A 20,730-nucleotide genomic window follows, 5' to 3' on the forward strand; every position below is an offset into this window, starting at 1 on the left:
CGATGGTCGGAGAACTGATTCTGGTTTCTGTTTTCAAATATTCCTCGATTTATTTTCTTCTAATGGTGTTTATTGTTCTCACCTCTGCTGATGGAGTCTCTCGTGTCTTGTTATCTTTTACTTTTGGACCTTGGTAGTGAGGTTGAAGACGATCACTGTTGTGGTATCTTTCCCTTTGGCTACAGCCAGCAAGATATTTGGTTACTTTCTTTTAATTGACCATAATCCATTCAATCCCAATGACATTGTTCTTCGTTATATTCCATATTTTATCTTTTTCCTAATTTGCCCTTGCCTTTATGCCTAATTCAGCTTCTATTTATCACTTACATTTGCTTCCAAGATTGTCCCTACTTCATAACTGGTAATTCCTATTGCATCCCAGTGCTTCTTTGTTTACCAAAAGCCCTTGAAAAATTCTGGTTATTTATCAGATTGCCACTCCTCCCTTAAATTTGGCCTTGCTTATGCATATATATATATATATGTATGGATTGCATTTAAATTACAATTCTGCCATTCCCTTATTTCACTACCCAATTGACCCTTAAAATTCTGGTTTATTTCCAGTTTGCCCTTTGGCTTGGATTGTATTTAAAAGTGGATTTCCACCACATTACAGCCATGCCATTTTTTTTCCAACACCTTTCTCTTTCAATAATTCTAATTCCCATCATATCCCATACCTTTGGTAATTACCCATAACACCTTTGGAAACTTCTGGTAAATTATAATTTTGCCATTCCTTCCTTTTTTACTTACCCATAGCACCTTTGGAAAATTCTGGAATATTATGTTTTTGCCCTATCTCTTACATTATCTCTTTTATGTCCACGTGTACTACACGTGAGGGGGGGATTATGTACAATACACCTACAGACATTGCAGAACGCAAAACTTGCAGGAACATTGGTGCAAAACATAGAAGATCAGTTTTCTCCACCATTGCCATTGGGTATCCTTCGTTATTAGGTTGAGTTTGCCGTAAGGGGGAGATTGAAGTATTGAAAAGTATTGAAGATATTTGGTTGTTGCCTATTTGAGGACTTTCAGTTGGGTTGATATAGTTTTTTTCCGCTGCCTGATTCAGTTTGTTTTCCCTACTTGCTGCTCTAGTTATTTCACTTCAAGATTTTATGTCACTGTGACAATTTGAGATTCATCACTGGATAGCTATTGAAGATCGTTGAAAGCTGCCTTTTTTGGAAGACATTCTAGCACCGGTTTGCTGATCATGTCTGTCCAAGTTTTGAAGATCTATTTTTTGAAGTTCTTGAAGGATTATTTGGGAGCTGCATTCATATGTCAAGCTGGATTCTGCTGCACTTTAGTTTTTTCCCATTTTGTTCAAGTTGGGCATTAGTACCTTGTTTGCGCCAACTTGAGGGGGAGTGTTAGCATTATTATGGAGTTCTTTTTTAATTTAGTTCAAGCAGGATTTTCCTTCTTCTCTTATTTGTATAATCCAACTTGAGGGGGAGTGTTGAGAAGTGTACCACGATTGGGGGAGTGTCCCTATTGTGGTTGAGTCCATTATGGTTTCCTTTATTGTTTTATGTCTTTAATTGTTAGGAGTTAGGAGTCAGTTTCCTAGTCTAAGTTAGCTACCTATTTTAGATTAGGTTTAGTTTCCTTTTCCTATTATGATTGTAATGGTTTTATTATAAATAAGATACTTGAGGGAAGAAGCAAAATAAGACATACGGTTCCTCCCCTTGCAGCTACTCTTCTATTCTTCTTTCTTCTCTCTATTCTCCTCTCTAAGGTTACTGGCATGGTACTAAATCTCGTTTCATTTCGGTGTTTTGGTCTGACCAAATTTCCGAGATACCGAAATTTCCATCGAAATATGGTATTTTTCTGTGGGTATAAAATGCAAAAAATGACCGAGATTTCCGAAATTTTCGAAACGAGATGACTGAAATTACCGAATTTCCGAAACAAGATGATCGAAATTTCTGAAATATTCGAAATATTGCATTTTTTCATATCGGACTTACGTTTCGTTTCGGACAGGTCGAGATACTCGAAATATTCGATATCTTGACCGAAATTTCGTGAGTTTTAGTACTATGGTTATTGGTTACAGGTCCTAGGTTTTCTACATAAAGAACACAAGCTCCGCAACCGTACTGTTACTTATGTCAAGGTGCGATGGAGAAACCACGCAGTTGAAGAAGCATCTTGGGAACGTGAAGAAGAGATGCAACAAAGATATCCACACCTTTTCAACTTGCAAGGTACGTCAATTTCGAGGACGGGATTTCTGTAAGGTGGGGGGAATGTTACAGCTTGGCATATTTTCGACTCAAATCCTAACCCGAATCTGAATGTTGGTCAGGAACCCGAGGTCATAGCACCGTGTTCGTTATGGAATGTCGGTTGGGTATTCGAGCGGGTAGAAAAGGAAGATGGAATCCTTGCGTCAATTCGACGTCTGCCGATAAAACGACAGATACCTCCCCTTTGCGGCTGTGGGATCCACACACAGATGTACAACTCATGGTAAGGGATCCTAACCTCGTATTAGGTGTTTTTGGTAGTATAACTATGTCTGTGTGGGTTCGCTTGTGGAACACATCGACTTTTAGATGTTCCGACACGAAGAAAACGAAGATAGAAATCTCAGGTTGATGTACTAGTCGATTGCTGCATCAACCAGAGAATTCTGCCACCACGAATTTTGTTTCTAGAGGCGTGGGGCCTAGTGTTTTGGGTCGGGGATGTCGTTGCCGCATCCCGATTAAAGGCTTGGAATGTTTTCCCCAACATTTTAGGACCCATGTGGCCCACAAAATCCAAATATCTGTGCAAGGATCGGCTTAATGTAGAAACAAACAAAAACCTACACTAAATGGCAAATTTAGCAATTAGGGATGGAGTCGGTTTATGGGAGACATTAGGATATTAAACAAACAAGACTTATCTAAACCTGAACCGACCCTATGAGAGAATTAATAAAAAAAAAAACAACAAATTAGAAATCTATCTAAACTAGTCATCCACATTATTATATTATCTAATCCCATATTCCACATTCTTCTAACCGACGTAAAAACTAAATCCTATCTAAACCCCACCAAACCGACTCTTGCTTAAGCTTAATAAAGAAAGTAAAATCTATTCCAATAAGTAATCCACTCACCTGCACTATTCCAACTGTTTGAAAAACAAAGGGAAAAGAAAGGAAAAGAAGACAAAAGAAAGGAAGAGAAGGAGAAGAAGAAGAGGAGGAAGAAAGGCCGAAGGAGATCCCTACCTTGATCGAGCCCTCATCCTTGGGTAAGCTTCCTACCTCCATCACCTCAAACCACTATAGATTGTGTTCTTAAGTCCAATCCTTTGCTGAAATCAAAGGAGAAATTCTTTAATTTTCATTTCCTACTGATGAATCCCATGATTGGATTCATTCTCTACCCATGTAGGTGTCAAACCCTATGAAATACTTGATTTTCTGACTCATTCTTTTACATATGCTCAACTGGTTTATGAAATTAAGTCTAGATATAGTTTCCCTACCGATTTCCATGGCCAATTAATTTAGAAAATTCTGAAATTGATTATGTTCAAATTCTAGAACCCTGTTCTCCCTTGTAATTGGATCGTAAGATGGGTCCACATCATGGCAATAGACATGTGGAAAATATTCTCTGTTCTATTGAAAAAAAATCCAGCCCAAAACCCCATTAAAATTCTGTTTCCTACGATTTTTGGGCTGCTGTGCATCTCTGGTCGATGTCCTAGTCGACTGGGTCATCAACCAGAGAATGCGACTTCAGTTTTTACACCTGTTATGTCTCAGGTTGGTATCCCAGTTGACTGGTTCATCAACCAGAGAATAACTGTTTCAGTTTTTAGCTGCTGCCATCTCAGGTTGATGTCCCGGTTGACTGCCTCATCAACCTGAGATGCTGTTTCACTCTTGAACACGTACTAGACGTGTCCAACCTTACCACGAGGTAATCCTAGGACTCAACATAAGTTTTGACACTTTTTAACACCGGGTGTGATTAAACATTTGTAGGACTTTACCTTTCGCTTGTCAAATCGCACAGACCACCGATACGGAACATAACCCAACATCACCATCGCAATCATAACAAGGTAAGTGGGGATAGGCTTTGATTGCTTTAAGAATGTTTGATTTCATTCTTGGATATAATGGTCAGTGCTTAATTGCATATTTAATTCCAGTTTTACATACGATATTTATTGATTCCGTTATTTATGATTTATGGGCGTGAACAATGTATTGTGAGATATGCTATGTGAATGTTTGTGTTAGAATAGACGCCGTAGTCGGCTTGGAAACGAGTAATATGGTGTGCCGTACTATGGGATGCGGGAACAATGTACACCTCGTACGATGCCATTTAGATGCATATGGCAGGGGATGTCAATTCCTTAATGCTACAACCCTTACCAACAGGGGTTTAGGTGTTGGTGATCATAGCCCCTTGTCCCGAGGAGTACATGCCGGGGTGAGGTGCAGGTTATGATTATCGGGGTCTACCCACGGGAAGGTATACCATCATAGTTGTCATGGCGTCCTGGTGCTAGAGAAAACCATATATTGGGCTCCGCCATGGTTAATGTATAAATAGCGACCGATATGGCCTCCATGGCGCCGCCATGGACGCCATACCATGATATATGGGCATATCGGTCGATATTTGTACATTTGAATGTATAAAAGTTAGGCTTAATTTTTTTTTAAAAAACCATTTAATAGCTTAGATGCTTTTTCGTTAATATGTATTGGAGGTGTAACTTGAAAAGTTACACCTGCAATACTCATTAACATAAAAATAAAAAACATTAAACATATACCCTAATTTGAGGGAAATAGAAATCGCAAAAGCCAGAAGAAAGTTTGAGAGTCGAGACAGAGGAACAGTTCGTGAGACAGAGGATCGTGACTCCGGTAAGCAGCAACTTTGGCTTTAGTTCCTGGCTTCTTGCAACTCTTGCCAAAGAGATTTCTTCACTCCTTCGATGTTCGAACCCCTCGGGCAACCTCCAGGACTCCAGGAAAGTAATTTTTAATTTTTTTTTAATTTGGGTCTTCTTCGTCCTCCCAGTCCTCTGGCAACTCAATCTTTCAGTTCAGTTCTTCAGTTCTTCTCCTCCCAGCCTCCGGTAATGATTACAGCTAGTACTAGTAGTATCGTTTTTTTTTAAGTTTTTCTTCTTGCCTTGCACAGCCACACATACACAGTTACACACACAGAGACAGAGAGAGAGTCGAGAGACAGAGGGGGGGGATTTATTTCAGTTAGTAGTCCTCGCGGTTTTTTTTTTTTTTTTTTTTTTTTTCTTTTTTCTTCTTCGCAATTGCTTGTACAATCACAGAGACAGGGAGATAGTCGAGAGACAGAGGGGGGGGGGGAGGGATTTATTCTAGTTACTGCCATAGTCCTCTCGGTTGTTTTTTCTTCTTCTTGCCTTGCAGTTGCAGGCTTACACAGTCATTGAGAAGGTGTTTTTATTTTTATTTTTTCTTCTTCTTACCTTGCGCACAGCCACACGGTCGATACATACACACAGAGATAGGGAGAGAGTCGATAGACAGGGGGGGGGGAGGGATTTATTATAGCCAGACAGCCAGTAGTCCATCACTGATCACTCACAGTCTCACACACACACAAGTACACAACAGCTGCAAGCACATATTCAACTCCATAATTTCAGTTTTTTTTTCCCTTCAGCTGAATGGTTTTTTTTTTTTTTTTTTTTTGGGTGAATAAAAAATTCATTACGAAGAAGGAAAAAAGAACTACAGTGCCCTCAAAGGGGAGCAACAAAAGAAAAAATAAGAAAGGCCCCTAGCTTCAGCTTGGCGGGCCCGAGGGAACAAGGGAACAGAAGAGAGGCCCCAGGAGATAACAATAAGCCTGTTCCTTGGGGTGTCAGTACAAAAAGAAGGAGGGCCTGATGATAGCTTCGCCTTAATATCAAAGGAAATGGAATCCCAAATCTGCTGGTAAGATCTAGAGTTGGAGGTCCATTTCCTAATATTGCGCTCCATCCAAATGTGGTTCAAAGTAGCACAAAAGCAAGCTTCCCAACAGTATCACATAGAGATCGGCCAGCAAAGGTCATGTCGATCCAAATCCATTCCCTTGAGAAAGGGAGAATTCTTCTAGGGGAAGGCCAACATTTAGCTAAGATGCCTTTCCAGATTGCTGTTGCAGCAGGGCACTCGAAGAAGAGGTGATCTAGGTCTTCCTCATTGTTCCAACAGAGGCAACATGAAGGGGAAACCGGGATGTGTCGATACCGGAGAAAGGCTTGAGTAGGGAGACAATTGTTGAAGATCCTCCAAACAGTAAAGCAGTGTCTAAGAATGTGGTGCTTGAACCAGAGCAGCTTTCTCCAAGAGACGAGAGGACCCTTGTGCCGAAAGATGTCCTAGGCCGATTTGGAGGAGAAGAGGGAAGGGTTGTTGGCCAACCAGAGAACGCAGTCCTGGCTGCCAAGAGACCTTCTGGAGATGGAAGGGAGGTCATTCCAGATGGTGGCAAGGTCCGGAGAGGTAGTGGGAGGGGGTGCCCAGCCGGATTGATCTAGAATGTCAGCCACCAGAGAGAGTCTGTGAAGGCCAGAATCATAAATGGTCCGAGGAGTAATCAGGGGGAGAAGGACTCCCTTCGGGTGCCAGTAATCCAGCCAAAGATAGGAAGAGAGACCATCTCCAATCTGAGATTTGATGACATGGCTGACCAAGTGGGGAGAATCTAAGATTTTGCGCCAAATCCAAAAAGAGTCAGTCGACGGAGAAGCCGTCCAAATAGAATCGTGCCGAAGATACCCTGAGTAAATCCAATCCACCCAGATGCTCTTTTGCTTTGAAGCAATCTTCCAGATTACCTTGCAGATGCCGCCAAGTTCACTTCTTTGATTCTTCTGATGCCCAACCCTTTAGGTTAATGTTAATCTGCTAAAATTCAGTCCTTTGATTTTGTGTTTTCCATCCTAGCTTAGGACTTATCTCAATTCTCAACAGCTGCATTGATCAGTTTATGTGGGGTTAAAATAATTAGTTGATATTTTTCTAGTAGTACACTTTCATGTTGATTTTTTATGTTATAGGATATATATTATAGAATACTAAATGACATTAAAAATTGAGAAAATAAAAAATAAAACATGGTCGACATGGCGGGCGACATGTCGATATATCGACGTGACACCCCTCCACCGACTTGGATCGCCGTGACACCGTGACAACTATGTATACCATACCAACGACCGATGTGGTCCCCATACAACAATTGAAGTACGTCTCAGGGAAATGGGAAGGAACTGAGATCGTTACCTGAGTTGTTGGCGTGGCATTGATCTAGTGACTTAGGCATTGCTTGTTAAATAAAAATTAAGTTTAAAATTAATCCATGCATTTAGGGTTCATGCTTCTATGTGTGTGGTCTATCTTTACTTGCTGGGCTCAGTGGAGCTCACCCCTGTGGTATTGATCCTGCAGGTGTATGTTACGATGGCAGGGAGGGTGATTTCGAGCCAGAGGTTTGTGGTGGTGATACATATGCTGATATGGACGGAGAGGGTTGTGACCCCTATTACTTGAACAATACGAGTGTGTCTGGTGAATAGGGACTAACAATGTAGACCGACTTCCTGTTTCTTTTTATTCTTTCCTTACATTCTTTTGATGGATGGAAATCTATTGTAAATACTAGGTAGGTTACTTTTCCTTTTGGGGAATGTACATAGAATGTAACCGAATGTAGGGAATAGTAAGTGGACTAGAGGATTGGAACTTTATGTAAATAGTACAACTTGTGCGCACTCTGACTAAGTAAGTTTGTAAATATTTTAAGTCTTTTGGTTGCTTGTGACTTGTACTTACTGCATCTGGATCCTGGAGGTGTCTGAGTACCTCGGGTATTCGGGTCAGCCATCGGATCCTCGTGGGGGGGGTTCTGGGGTGTGACAGGAAAACCGTCGGTTAACCTAATAGAAACCAGGTAGAAAATCGAGATTAGGAATATTTTTGTTTGTTTAAGAATGCGGTTAAGCACTCTAAAATATTAGGACTCGTTATTGAGATTTTTTTTGAATTTCAGTTTTAGTGCCAAATTCATGAAAGGACGGAAGGTTTTGGTACATGCATGTCGTAGTGGACTTTGTTATTGAATTGAGTGGGGTATGGATTAGTGATGTCCTCAGGTTGGTTTCCCTTCAGGTACTTTGCGGCCTTGAGTAATCACTTAAAATTATCATTGCAACTAGCATGTCTAAGTGAGCTTTACCTAGAGTTAGATGTGTATGAAACAATATAATTTCTCCCACATAACAAGAATATGGAAAATAAAATTAAAGGGTACAAAGGTGAAACCGGTATTACAAACCGCATGTAAACCGGATAATGAAAACCGAATAGAAACTTCTAAAACCGCACCGCATATAAAACAATATTGATTTTGGGTGATTTTTATCCAATGCGGTTTTGATTTCTATCTTGCAAATGTGCACCGAACCGGAACTGCACCGTATAATCAAAACCGCGCCGTTTGACACCCTTAGGGATGGAGATGCTTCTAACTTACTTGAAATGGCAGAAAATTATTGGCAGCAGCTTGTTGATGGAGTAACTTGAATAAAAATTGAATCTTCGAACTTGAACTTGAATAGAAATCAGATCTTGAACTTGAACTTGAATGTAGAGCTTCAAAAGAACCACCCGGGCTTCACATCGCAAGGCATCGACTGGGTCAAATACCAATCCCACCAACGAACCTCCCGGGCTTCACACCGTAAAGTGTCGATAGGATCAAACACCAATCCCACCAGCCTTGATCAAACACAAGATAAAAATCTTCAATGGAAAAAGAAGAGCAGCAAAAAGCTTTTTCATCATCAAAATTCGTGTTCCATGATTGCCCACCTTACAACCTTATATAAAAGACTCAAAAATAAACTCGTACTCTAAAAAGGAAAGGCCTGACCCAATCCTTAACCTATTAGGTAACTTAAACTGACTAGGAAACTTAAAATGACTAAGGGGGAGCTAAGTCATCTCCACCTAGAATACCTTATTTGTGTTATCCTTTTAATCTATAAATATAGTGGGCCTTTGTCCTCTAATGACAAACCAAATCATTATGATATTCAACTATTGTCATCAACGACATCTTCAATCTCATCTGTTGAAGGTGCAACGAACTAGGGTAACCGAAGGGAATGCTCTGTATCTTCCTCATCTGAACGATGACCCACATAAATAGTCAAACTGTCATGTTGAATGTGCTACTGATAGTCTTCCCTGGTGGCAGCTCAAGAACATATGCATTAGGGCCAGTCTTCTTCATTACTTTGTAAGGACCCATCTTACGCGGATGTAGCTTGTGATTAGTGCCAGGTGTAAACCTTTCTGGAGTTAATTAAACCATGACCATATCTCCCGGTTTGAACTCAACATACTGATGGTGACGATCACCCGTTGCCTTGTAGATGTCATTATTAAGAGCAATGCATCTACAAACATCAACATGTACCTCAGTGATGTGCTCAATGAACTCATCCACGTCAATGCTAACACATGCTTGAGAAGGAGGGGAACTAAGTCAATCGGTTTTTTTGGGTTGAACACTAAGGACAATCTCAAAAGTAGTGCGACCCTGTGGTGACCACAATTAATTGAGCTATTGCAAGCAAACACAGCTGTGTTGAGTATGGATTGCCAAGTCTTCTCATAGTCTCTCACTAAACAACGTAAGAGATTACCCAAACTGCGGTTGACGACCTCTATCTGTGGATGGAAAGTAATAGAGAATTGTAGTTTGGTATTCGTCTTCATCCACAATGTCTTCCAGAAATAGCTGATGAATTTAACAGCACGTTCTAAAATGATTTATGTTGACAATCTGTGTATACACTATACACACAACCTCTTTGAAGAAGAGGGTTGCGATGTGACTAGCATTGAAGGTTTTCTAACATGGTATGAAGTGCGCCATTTTGGAAAACTTATCAAGCACAACAAAGATGGAGTTGTGGTTTTCCGGAGTAGTGGGTAGGCCAAGCACGAAGTCCATGCTGATATGAACCCATGGTATATGAGGGAGGGGCAGCATAGAATATAAACCAGTGTTCTGCTTTGTCCCTTTAGTGAGCTAACATGCACGACACTGCTTTAGTACATGCTCAACATTTCTCTGAAGATGAGGCCAATAGTAGCGGTCAGTTTCCTGGATGAGGGTCTTGTCACGTTCAAAATGTCCTCCCAAACCTCCTCCGTGCAATGCCCGAATAATATGTTGCCGAAGTGATGTGTTGGGGATACACAATCGAGTACCCTAGAAGGGGAAACCATCATGTAGGAATACTTAGGATCTCTGTTACCTTGTTGCAATTTATGATGTATAACAGAGAAATCCCGGTCCGTAGGGTACTCAGCCTTGATGTGATCTATGCTCAGGCGATTGCCGAAATTATGTGCAAGGTTAACATTTTTCTACTCAACGCATCAGCCACAGTATTCTCCTCACTTGCTTTGTATCTAAAAGTGAAAATGAATTCCTGCAGGTATGCCACCCACTTGGCATGTCTCTGGCTTACCGACTTTTGAGAGTGTAAATGCTTGAATGATGCTTGGTCAGTAAACAATATAAACTCCTTACTGATCAGGTAATGTCGCCAATGTCTCAATACTTGCACCATTGCATACAATTCCAGATCGTAAGTAGAGTATTGCTTCTAGGCATCATTCAGTTTCTCGCTGTAGAAGGCTATAGGATGGCCTCCTTGCGTGAGAACATCGCCGAGGCCGATGTGAGAAGCATCAGTAACCACCTCGAATACCTTATCAAAGTCTGTAGGCTGTAGTATTGGAGCCTCTGTCATTCGCCACTTGATTAAGTTGAAGGCTTTGGTGGCTGCATGTGTCTATTCAAATGTACCCTTTCCTTTGGTGCACTCGATGATAGGTGCCATGATGCTACTAAAACCTTTAAAAAAGCGCCGATAAAAGGATGGTAGACCATGTAAACTGTGTACTTCTGTAACAGTCTGTGGAGATGTTGAATTGGACTTGCACGATCATTGAACAACCATTGATTTGCTCTACGGCTCTGATACCAAATAATGTAGAGCCAGTTCAACTAAGATCCAACTCACAATAGGATCACTAGTACTCTGTCCAGCAAAAGTTGAGCTGTAACCACTCACTGGATCTAGAGATTCTGATGTTTGAAGTCTTCTGAAGAAAATCACCAGAACAGAAACCACAGGAATGAGATGAGTCGTCAGTGGTCCAAATCCTGTGTCAATCGATGGTATATCCTTCTAGGGATCTCCAGCAGCAACAGTGAAGGAAAACAAGGTGCCCGCTTGATAACCTTACTGCTGTTTCTGTTCTGGTTATGTGCTGAGAAATAGCAGAACAGTTTTTTTCTTTTCTCTGCTGAGAAACCGTTTTTGACCCACTTGGTAAACCTGTTCTGGAAAACGTTTTTCTTTCTTCACTTTTTCCTCTTCTTCTTCTTCTCTTGGTTATGGGTCTTGTCTGCAATTGCAACCTGCTTTTAAATCTTTTATCAATGGATCGTACCTTCTGTGTGTGTTTGCTTGGCGAGTCGTTGACTTGGCCGACTTGTATTTCTTCCCTTCTCCTCTTGGTACGATTCCCTTCCTCCTTTCAATTTCTTCCCTTTTTTATTTTTTCCTTACCCATGCATCCCTGTTTTGTTCTGTTCAGTCCCAGCTTGATCTGGTTCCACAAGAGAGACATAGATCCTTCTCAATTATTCATCTTTCCATCCCAAACTCTAGGGTCTGAATCGATTCTCTTGTGCGACCCTATCCTTTGTTTCTTACACCCTAAATCCAACCCTGCTGTCATATATCAAACTGAAATCAAATCTGATCTCTGTTCTACCACCAGGTATGATATCAGTGGCTTGGCTTTATTTCTGGCTTGATCTTTTGGGTGAATAAGTACTCTGTACTTAAGAGGGTAGTCCATTCGGATACCTACCCTGAAATTTCCCTTCGATTGGGCTTTCAGTGAGGGAGGTTTTCTCGTTTCTAGTAATGGCGAAAGCATATCGAACCGGTGATTTTGTTGAAGTTTGTAGCAACGATGAAGGTTTCTTGGGTTCCTACTTCGCAACGAAGGTTCTCAAGTGGGAAACCCTAATAACCACGGCTTTCAGTTCACTCCAATGGATGAACACAGAAACCGTGGTTCTTAGGTTTTCTGTGAACCAAATCGTGCATAGAGAGCGAGCGACAGAAAGAGAGAGAGAGAGAGAGGAAGAGATAGAGTGAGAGAAAGAAAGGGATAGAGTACAAGGTCGATCTTACCTCCAAGATGAGTTGCAGGTTGTACAAGGTTTCAATGGCTAGAGGTGTGAGAGGTGAGAGAGAGGTTAGAGACATTGAGAGGTGAGAGAGAGGTTAGAGGCGTGAGCAGTTTATTGGGCACAACTTTTAATTTTCAGCACAGAACGACAGAACATGTTGGACATGTTCTATCAAAAGTCTTCCAAGGAGCATAAATTTTGATTTATGTTTCCAAAAACACTCAACAAAAAACACTTCGTTATCAAGTGGTTTTTGGGTGTTTTCCCGTTTCTTGGAATGGAAAAACACCAAAAACTATTTCTCGTATGGTTATCAAGCGGGCTCAAAGCTTTTGATTCCTCTCAGGAATAGAACAAACAAAAATAGTAACTAAAGAAATCAATGGAGATGAAGAAGATAAGATGGGTTGTCTCTCACTCTTCCCTTAGGTATCTCACCCATGAGGTCTCTCACCTCACTACATCTCACAGCATGGAAGGTCTCTCACCTCACACTCATGGTTAACAACCAATTCTTTCCATCAACCAAATCATTTGTGTCTGAATAAGCCCCTTCTTTATTTATAATAGTGTAGGTACAAGCTGGAAAGGGAGTTACATATGTGGCCTTGAGAGGCCTGCCCTAGATCCTTTCCCTTTTCAACTTAGAAACCCAAGAAAATTAATCTCGTAAGTTCTAGTTACAATTAAATAGGAAACTAAATATTTGCTTAACAAATATAAACTAAAGCAGAAACCTTGTCTTCTATTCTACGCAAGTGCATATCTTGGACTTAATTTCCTACTTATCTTCCCTAAAATCAAAGATTAAGGAAGTTGTGAATTCTCTTCCGTATCCTAACGCGAGCTGCAATGGGGCCCACTTAATCTGAGGAATTTCTTCTTATAGAAAGTTGGCCGATAGCTAATGTTTCTCCCAAAATATGCTGAGATAATGGGGGGGAGGGGATGGATCTGGACAAGCTATGGTTGGTTGCTCTCAACCTGTGGATTTCTATGAATAGTGGCTTGTGAACAATGTGCCCACAACCCCTTTATTTATAATAGAAAGAAGAACATTCCAGAATAGATACAATGGCCATAATACCCTTATAGACAAAATTAGCCTTGCACCCATTACAACACTCCCCCTCAAGTTGGTGATATATATCAAGCATGCCCAACTTACTAATTAAAGAGGAAAATGACTTATGACAGACTTTTAGTGAGAATATCAGCTAGCTGATCACTGGACTGAACAAACGGGACACACACAACTCCTTGCTCTATCTTCTCCTTGATGAAGTGCCTATCAACCTCTACATGCTTGGTACCGTCATATTGGACTGAGTTGTGTGCAATACTAATGGCAGATTTACTATCACAGTAGAGATGCATGGGAAGATCTACTGGAATATATAGGTCTTGTTGAAGACCCTGTAACCAAAGTAACTCACAAACTCCATGTGCCATAGCCCTAAATTCAGCTTCAGCACTTGATCATGCAACAACCGACTGCTTCTTGCTCCTCCTAGTGACTAAGTTACCTCCAACAAAGGTACAGTACCCTGATGTGGACCTCCTGTCCTCAGGGCAAACCAGCCCAATCAGCATCCGTATATGCTTCTACTCGAGTATGACTGTGAGGAGAATATAAAATTCCCTTTCCGGGAGAAGACTTCAAGTATCTCAAGATTCTTTAGGCAGCCTCCAAATGTGAAGAGTGAGGCTCATGCATGTGTTGACTTTTTTTCCAACCTCACGGTAAATGCTATATCAGGTCGGGTGTGAGATGAGTATATCAAGCGACCAACTAATCTTTGGTAGCTGCCTTTATCAACTGGATCTCCTTCCTTGCTCTTTAGATGAGTATTCGGCTCCAGTGGTGTATTTGTAGGTTTACATCCTAGCATTCCCGTTTCACTGAGTAGATCAAGGGTATATTTTCGTTGGGACAGAGAGATGCCATGAGCTGAATGAGCAACCTCAATTCCCAAGAAATATCTGTCTCCCTAGATCTTTCACTTCAAATTCAGTTCCTCGGTAAATTTTCAACCTCTTCACTTCTTCAGTATTACTCCTAGTGATCACTATGTCATCAACATACATAATCAATACTGTGATATGCTGCCCCACATTTTTTTATAAATAAAGTGTGGTCTGTATTACTTAGCTTGTAGCCATGTGACACCATAGCTTTGTGAAATCTCCAAAACCAAGCTCTCGGCGACTGCTTCAAGCCATACAATGCTTTCTTCAGATGACAAACTTTTCCTTCAGCTAAGTAATGCAGGTGGAAGTAGCAATCCTAGGTGGAATTTCCATGTAAACTTCCTCTTCTAGATCACCATAAAGGAAGGCATTCTTTACATCTAGTTGAAGTTCCCAACCTTAGTTAACAACACAGGAGATTGTCACTCTAACTGTGTTCATCTTTGCAACTGGGGCAGATGTTTCCTGGTAATCAATGCCGTGGGTTTGGGTAAACCCTTTTGCAACTAATCTGGCTTTATACCTTTCAACAGACCCATCTGCCTTCTGTTTGATGGCAAAGACCCATTTGTAGCCAACCGGTTTTTTTCCAGGTGGGAGAGATGCCAATTCCCAGGTTTTATTTTTTCCTTGAGCACTCATTTCCTCATTCATTGCTTCTTTCCACTTTTGTTCGGTAATTGCCTCCTGCCAAGAGTTAGGAATAGAAATAGAGGATAGAGAGGAAACAAATGAATGAAAGGAAGGGGATAGAGATTCATAAGACACAAAATTAGAGATGGGATGTTGATTACAACTCCTTTTAGGTTTCCGGATAGCAATGGATAAATTAAGGCTAGGTTCATAGACAGGCTTACCAGGAGTAGAACCTGGAGCAGGTAGTACAGGTGGAGATGGTTCAGTGGTGGTAGTTTTTTTGTGCCATGTTCCTCTGGCAATTGTTTCATTGAAGTGGCAATGTTTTCCAGTCTCCACCTGAACTAGAAGCTACTCAACTTTACCTTGTATTAGAGGTTGTTCCTGTTCCTGTCCAGTGATCCCTTCTTGAAGTTCTACTTCTGTAGATGGTTCTTCAATAGTGGGAACCTCAACTTCCTGAAGAGGTGTAGTGGGTGAAAAATAGGCCTCAGATTCACGGAAGACAACATCCATAGTAACCAACATCCGTTGTGTTGGGGGATGGTAGCACTTATAGCCCTTCTGAGTGGTAGAATATCCCAAGAAAACACACCGTAATGCTCGAGGATCAAGCTTACCAATATGGTGATGATTGCAGGCCAAAACAACACACCCAAACACCTTCGGAGGGACAACAAAGGATGAATTGCCCAAAAGGACTTCAAGGGGACAACGAGCATCCAAGACCCGAGTAGGCAGGCGATTAATGAGATATGAAGCAACAAGAACAGCATCTCCCCAAAACCGTGGCAGGACATTCATGGTAAACATGAGAGAGCGAGCAACCTCCAATAGATGTCGGTTCTTTCGCTCAGCAACACCATTTTAGGCTGGTGTGTCAACAAACGAGGTTTACTGTATAATCCCATGAGAGTCAAACTAAGTGCGAAGGCGGTTGTCCATGAGCTCCTTCCCATTATCAGTGCACACAATCTTTACACGGGCATCTAATTGAGTCTGAACCATTTTGTGAAATAATTGGAAGCAAGTAAATACATCACTTTTCTGATCCATCAAGTAAACCCAAGCAGTTCTACTAAGACAATCGATGAAAGTAACGAACCATCGAAACCTGGAGGTCGACACACACCGGGTAGGGCCCCACACATCCGAATGAATCAAACCAAAAGGAACTAAACTTCTTTTGTCAGAGATGGGATAAATAGCTCTAGTTTGTTTAGCAAAAGTGCACGCATCACAAGTAAAATTGTTTGGATTACAACTTTTAATCAAACTAGTGTAGGATTAAGCGCTTGCCAATCCCCCAAAAAACGTATTGTGAGGGAAGGTGCAACTTTAATTCCTTATTGCACACCAGCCAGCGCGCATCGCTCCCTCGCCCGAGCTGGGATCTGGGCAGGGCATTTTGGGTCACTCCCAATAATCCCCCCCCCAAATGCACGCCCAATAACAGGGCACCCATGGCACCGGGGAGACTCGAACTCGCGACTACCTGCTCTGATACCAATTGTAGGATTAAGCGCTTGCCAATCCCCCAAAAGACGCCTTGTGAGGGAAGGTGCAACTTTAATTCCTTATTGCACACCAGCCAGCGCGCATCGCTCCCTCGCCCGAGCCGGGATCTGGGCAGGGCATTTTGGGTCACTCCCAACAACTAGGAAACAAAGTAGATAACACTCCAAGAGATGGATGGCCAAGACGACGATGCCATTTATTGTGTTGTGCAAGGGCAGAATTTGAAGTGCCAGAAGTAGATGCGTGAGAAGCCAAAGCAGAATTTTCTGAAGAAGATCCGTCAAGCACATAAAGACCATCAACCACCTTACCACTACCAATCATACGACCTGTTTCCAAGTCATGAAACAAGCAGTGAGAAAGAAAAAAGGTTATTTTGCATTTCAAGTCCCTAGTGTGACTACTAATCGACGAGATTAGTAGAGAATTACAGAACATGTAAAACAGAAGAAATACGCATAGAGGGCAAACATTAACAGTCTCTTTCCTAGAGATGGGGGAAAGGGAACCATCAACAACACAAACTTTGGTATTACTAGGTAAAGGAGAATAAGTCAAAAGATTAGAAGAACCTGTCATGCAATCTGTTGCGCCAGAGTCAATTACCCAAGAAGTGAATCGACAGAGGAACAACTACAACTAAAAGAAATACCTGAACCAGAATTTTCGAGCAACGAAACGGCAGAGGCAGCCATAGAGGAAGCATTATTATCCAGACTGGTCATCAAAGTGTGAAGATGGTGCATCTCGTCCTGGGAAAGAGGCCCTGTCAGATCAAAAAATTGATCATCAGAGGATACTTGGCTGGCCCGGGCAGAACGATTGGAACCACGTCCCCGGGTATCTGTAGGGTGCCCAAGAAGCTTCCAACAACGGTCCTTGGTATAACGTTCCCTACCACAGTAATCACATTTGACCCGAGGGCGATCCCACTGTTCATACAATCAGCCCCAGTACCTCGAACAAAATTTCCTCGAGCAGCATGTTGCGAGCCATAGAGAAGAGCAGATCGTTCTTGGGTAACAGGCTGAATCATTGCTGTCCGGTGATTGTCTTCAGTAGCAACAGGGGAATATGGGTGTTCAAGAGTTGGAAGAGGATCACGATTGAGCACTGTTGCCCGAATCTGATCAAACTCAATGTTGAGACTAGTAAAAAAAATCAATCACACACAAGTCCTCTTCCCACTTTTGAAAAGCAGTGGTATCCACATCACAAGTAGCAGTAAATGTCCCATAAAATTTCAGTTGTTGCCACATGGTACCCAACATGGAATAGTACTGGGAAAGAGTCAACTCTAATTTCTTGGTCTGAAGAATTTTTTGGCAAAGCTCATATCGAGAGGCAGCATTGCTGATCTTAGAGTAAGTATCCTTGGCTGTTTTCCAAATCTTTGCAGCTGTGTCAAGAAGAAGATAATGCCCGACGATTTCTTGTTCCATAGAGTTAACAAGGTAGGACATGACAAGAAAATTAGAAGTCACCTACTTGTCCTGTGCAGAACCATCATCAGTTGGTTTGGCTACCGTTCCTATAATATAGCCAGAGAGACCACGTGAACCAATAGCGAAGAGGCAGGAGCGAGACCACACCAAGTAATTGCTACCATTTAATTTAATGGAGCTGGTAGGGAACATAAAGAAATCACACTGAGTCGTGCCTTCATGTCTAGAAGATGCAGTGGTAATGTCGGAATCTCCTGGCATGGTTGCTGGATTGAAGAACTCTAACAATAAAATCATCGGGAAGGAAAAAAAAATCGAACAAAGGTGTTTAAGACTTAGAGATCAGAAACACCCCTGGTGGGAGTTAACTCACCACCAAGGGTGAAAAAATGGTAGCAGTAGCAGAAAGAGGATGAGTAACCCTCCCGCGAAAAAAAAAGGGGGGGGGGGAAGGGCTTTGGGGAGGCGGAAAGCCTGGGTGGTAGCCGAAGGTGGTGGGAGGTGGTAAAAAAGGGTGGAAGAAGGGTGGGAAGGAGGCGGAAGGTTGGTGGCTGTCGGTGGTGGTGGTGGGGCTAGGCTGCAATCGCGAGAGAGAGGGGAGAAGAGAATCGAAAAAAAGAAATCACTTCTAGGATTCCCGGATGGATTCCCGCTCTGATGCCATGTGGAATTTTATGAATACTGGCTTGTGAACAATGTGCCCACAGCCCCTTTATTTATAATAGGAGGAAGAACATTCCAGCATGGATACAATGACCATAATACCCTTATAAACAAAATTACCCTTGTACCCATTACATCATAACCAAATCTCCAACAAATAAGGATGATCCATAGTTATACTTGGCTCTTATCTGTTAAAATCCCCTTTAAAATTCAGCTACTTCGATTGCCAATAAGTACATCAGTTTCAAAGCCCTTAGGTGAAAGAGAGCGAAAGCATTTTGTCAAAATTTTGATGAATGAGTAAAGCTTTTGTCAGAATCTTGCTTTTCTATAGGCCCATATTTGAAATTTCGCCAAAATGAGTCGAACTGAGCCAAATTTCGTTGGAATCTGGATTTCACTTTGTTTTCGCATGGGATTTCGTTTTGACTCATCTTGAAACCAATAGAGTTATTTTGCCAAAATTTTTACATTTCGGTTGAAATTCAAACCATAGATTGGGATCCCTTGATCCTTGTGGAGGAATCCATACTCCCCTGCTATGTTTACATGATAGAGTCAGGTGATGCCCCAGAATCAGTCTAATGTTGTATTCTGATAAGCCATTTTGATAGTTGTGATAATTTGGTTTATAATCTCATCAATCACCACTTCTCAAGCATCAGTCCCAAGGAACTAAAAATCCAGTTTTGGACCGCGAGATGAACTTTTGAAGAGCCTAACAACGAAATGAAGGTTTCAACTTGGTGGCCAGAAGATTTATGTAAATTACCTTAAGGGCCTCCAGAATTTTCTGTTCTTTCTTAACCGTATATTCTGGATTTTGTCAAGGGGCAACATGCTCGTTATGCATCTCAAGCAACCCAGCTAATACCTCCACCTCCAGCCATTCTTCTCATCTTTTTGGTCGAAAGTGGCTGGTGCTGCAAGGCATTCAGTAAAAACTGCAAACTACAGCCCAGAAGCTGTGACTATCTAACTCTTATTCTACAACTACCTCTGGTCATTCAGTTCCCTCCGAATAAGGGTGCCTTGATACAATTTTTTATATGTCAAATGAAGCGAGTGGAACAAAAGTCATGAGATTTACTTGCTGCTGGTCTAGTGTAGGTCAAATGGTACGAGGACAGACAAAATCATGAGATCTAGGTTTCTGATCACATGTGAACTTTTTCCTAGTTGGATAGCATTTATTTATATCTTCACATCTTTAGATTCACTTGTCTTTCTAACAAGATTCCAGTTTACATTGGACTGAAACTGTATTTGATATTTGTGGAGACAATGTCAGAATGCTAATTTTTTCAATATCAATTTCATGACTCAGGATTTGGCATTTGATTTGTCCCTCTCTGCATTGCTTGGAGATAATATCTACAATTTCGGGGAATTGCTAGCTCATCCAATTGTAAGGGGGATTTCTTCTTACGTTGTTAGACGACTATTTTTCCCCATCATTTTGGTTTCTTGTTTGTAGCTTATAGAAGGTTTGTTACATGGACCACAATTGTTGACTTCTATTCCCAGAAGAAAAATCTGTTTTTAGCTGTATTTGCAGAGTTGTATCATTATTAGTTTTAATGTTTAGTGGAAGCAAAAACATTACTTTTGCTAGTCTATAAATTATGGTAAATCCTGTGTCATTTGGTATCTCTTAGTCTTAGATACATAGTTGTCACGTCATCATGGCGACCCTAGTTGGTGGAGGGGTGTCTAATCGATATATCGGCATGTCGCCCGTCATGGCGATCATGTCGACCATGTTTAATTTTTTATTCTCTATTTTTAATGTCATTTAGTATGCTTATAATAGATACCCTATAACATAAAAAGTCAACAGGAAAGTGTGCTACTAATCTACTATTGTTTAATTCATGAAAGTGTAACATGAAAAAATTACCAATACCCCCCCTCTCTGTTTCTCGACACTCTCCCTCTGTCTCTGTGTGTGTGTGTGTGTGGCTTTGTGCAAGGGAAGAAGACATAAAAAAAAAAAAAAAAAACTGTTGTTGGTGACTTGGTGTTACTTTAGTGCTTTACAAAACAAAAAAAAAAAAATACAACAGCCGAGTGTATTTGGCTGTGTCACTGTCACATGAAAAAATCCCGTGACTGAATATTATCTATTAAAAAAAAAAAAAAACGGAGAAGAGGAGTCGCCGGAAGTGAAG

The 20,730-nt window shown here is 41.3% G+C and overlaps 1 protein-coding gene across 1 annotated transcript in view; it reads left to right on the forward strand.

The window, feature by feature from the left end:
• The window catches only part of LOC122666172 (26S proteasome non-ATPase regulatory subunit 13 homolog B-like), a 112,857-nt gene extending 92,806 nt beyond the window's left edge, over window positions 1-20,051 (forward strand). Inside the window, exon 3 of the mRNA XM_043862304.1 lies at window positions 19,887-20,051. Coding sequence (XP_043718239.1) covers window positions 19,887-20,036 — 150 coding nt within the window. The 3' untranslated portion in view covers window positions 20,037-20,051. The remainder of the gene's footprint in view (window positions 1-19,886) is intronic.
• Window positions 20,052-20,730: the final 679 nt, after the last annotated feature.

The sequence above is a fragment of the Telopea speciosissima genome, chromosome 6 (assembly GCF_018873765.1).
Source record: "Telopea speciosissima isolate NSW1024214 ecotype Mountain lineage chromosome 6, Tspe_v1, whole genome shotgun sequence".
Classification (NCBI taxonomy): domain Eukaryota; kingdom Viridiplantae; phylum Streptophyta; class Magnoliopsida; order Proteales; family Proteaceae; genus Telopea; species Telopea speciosissima.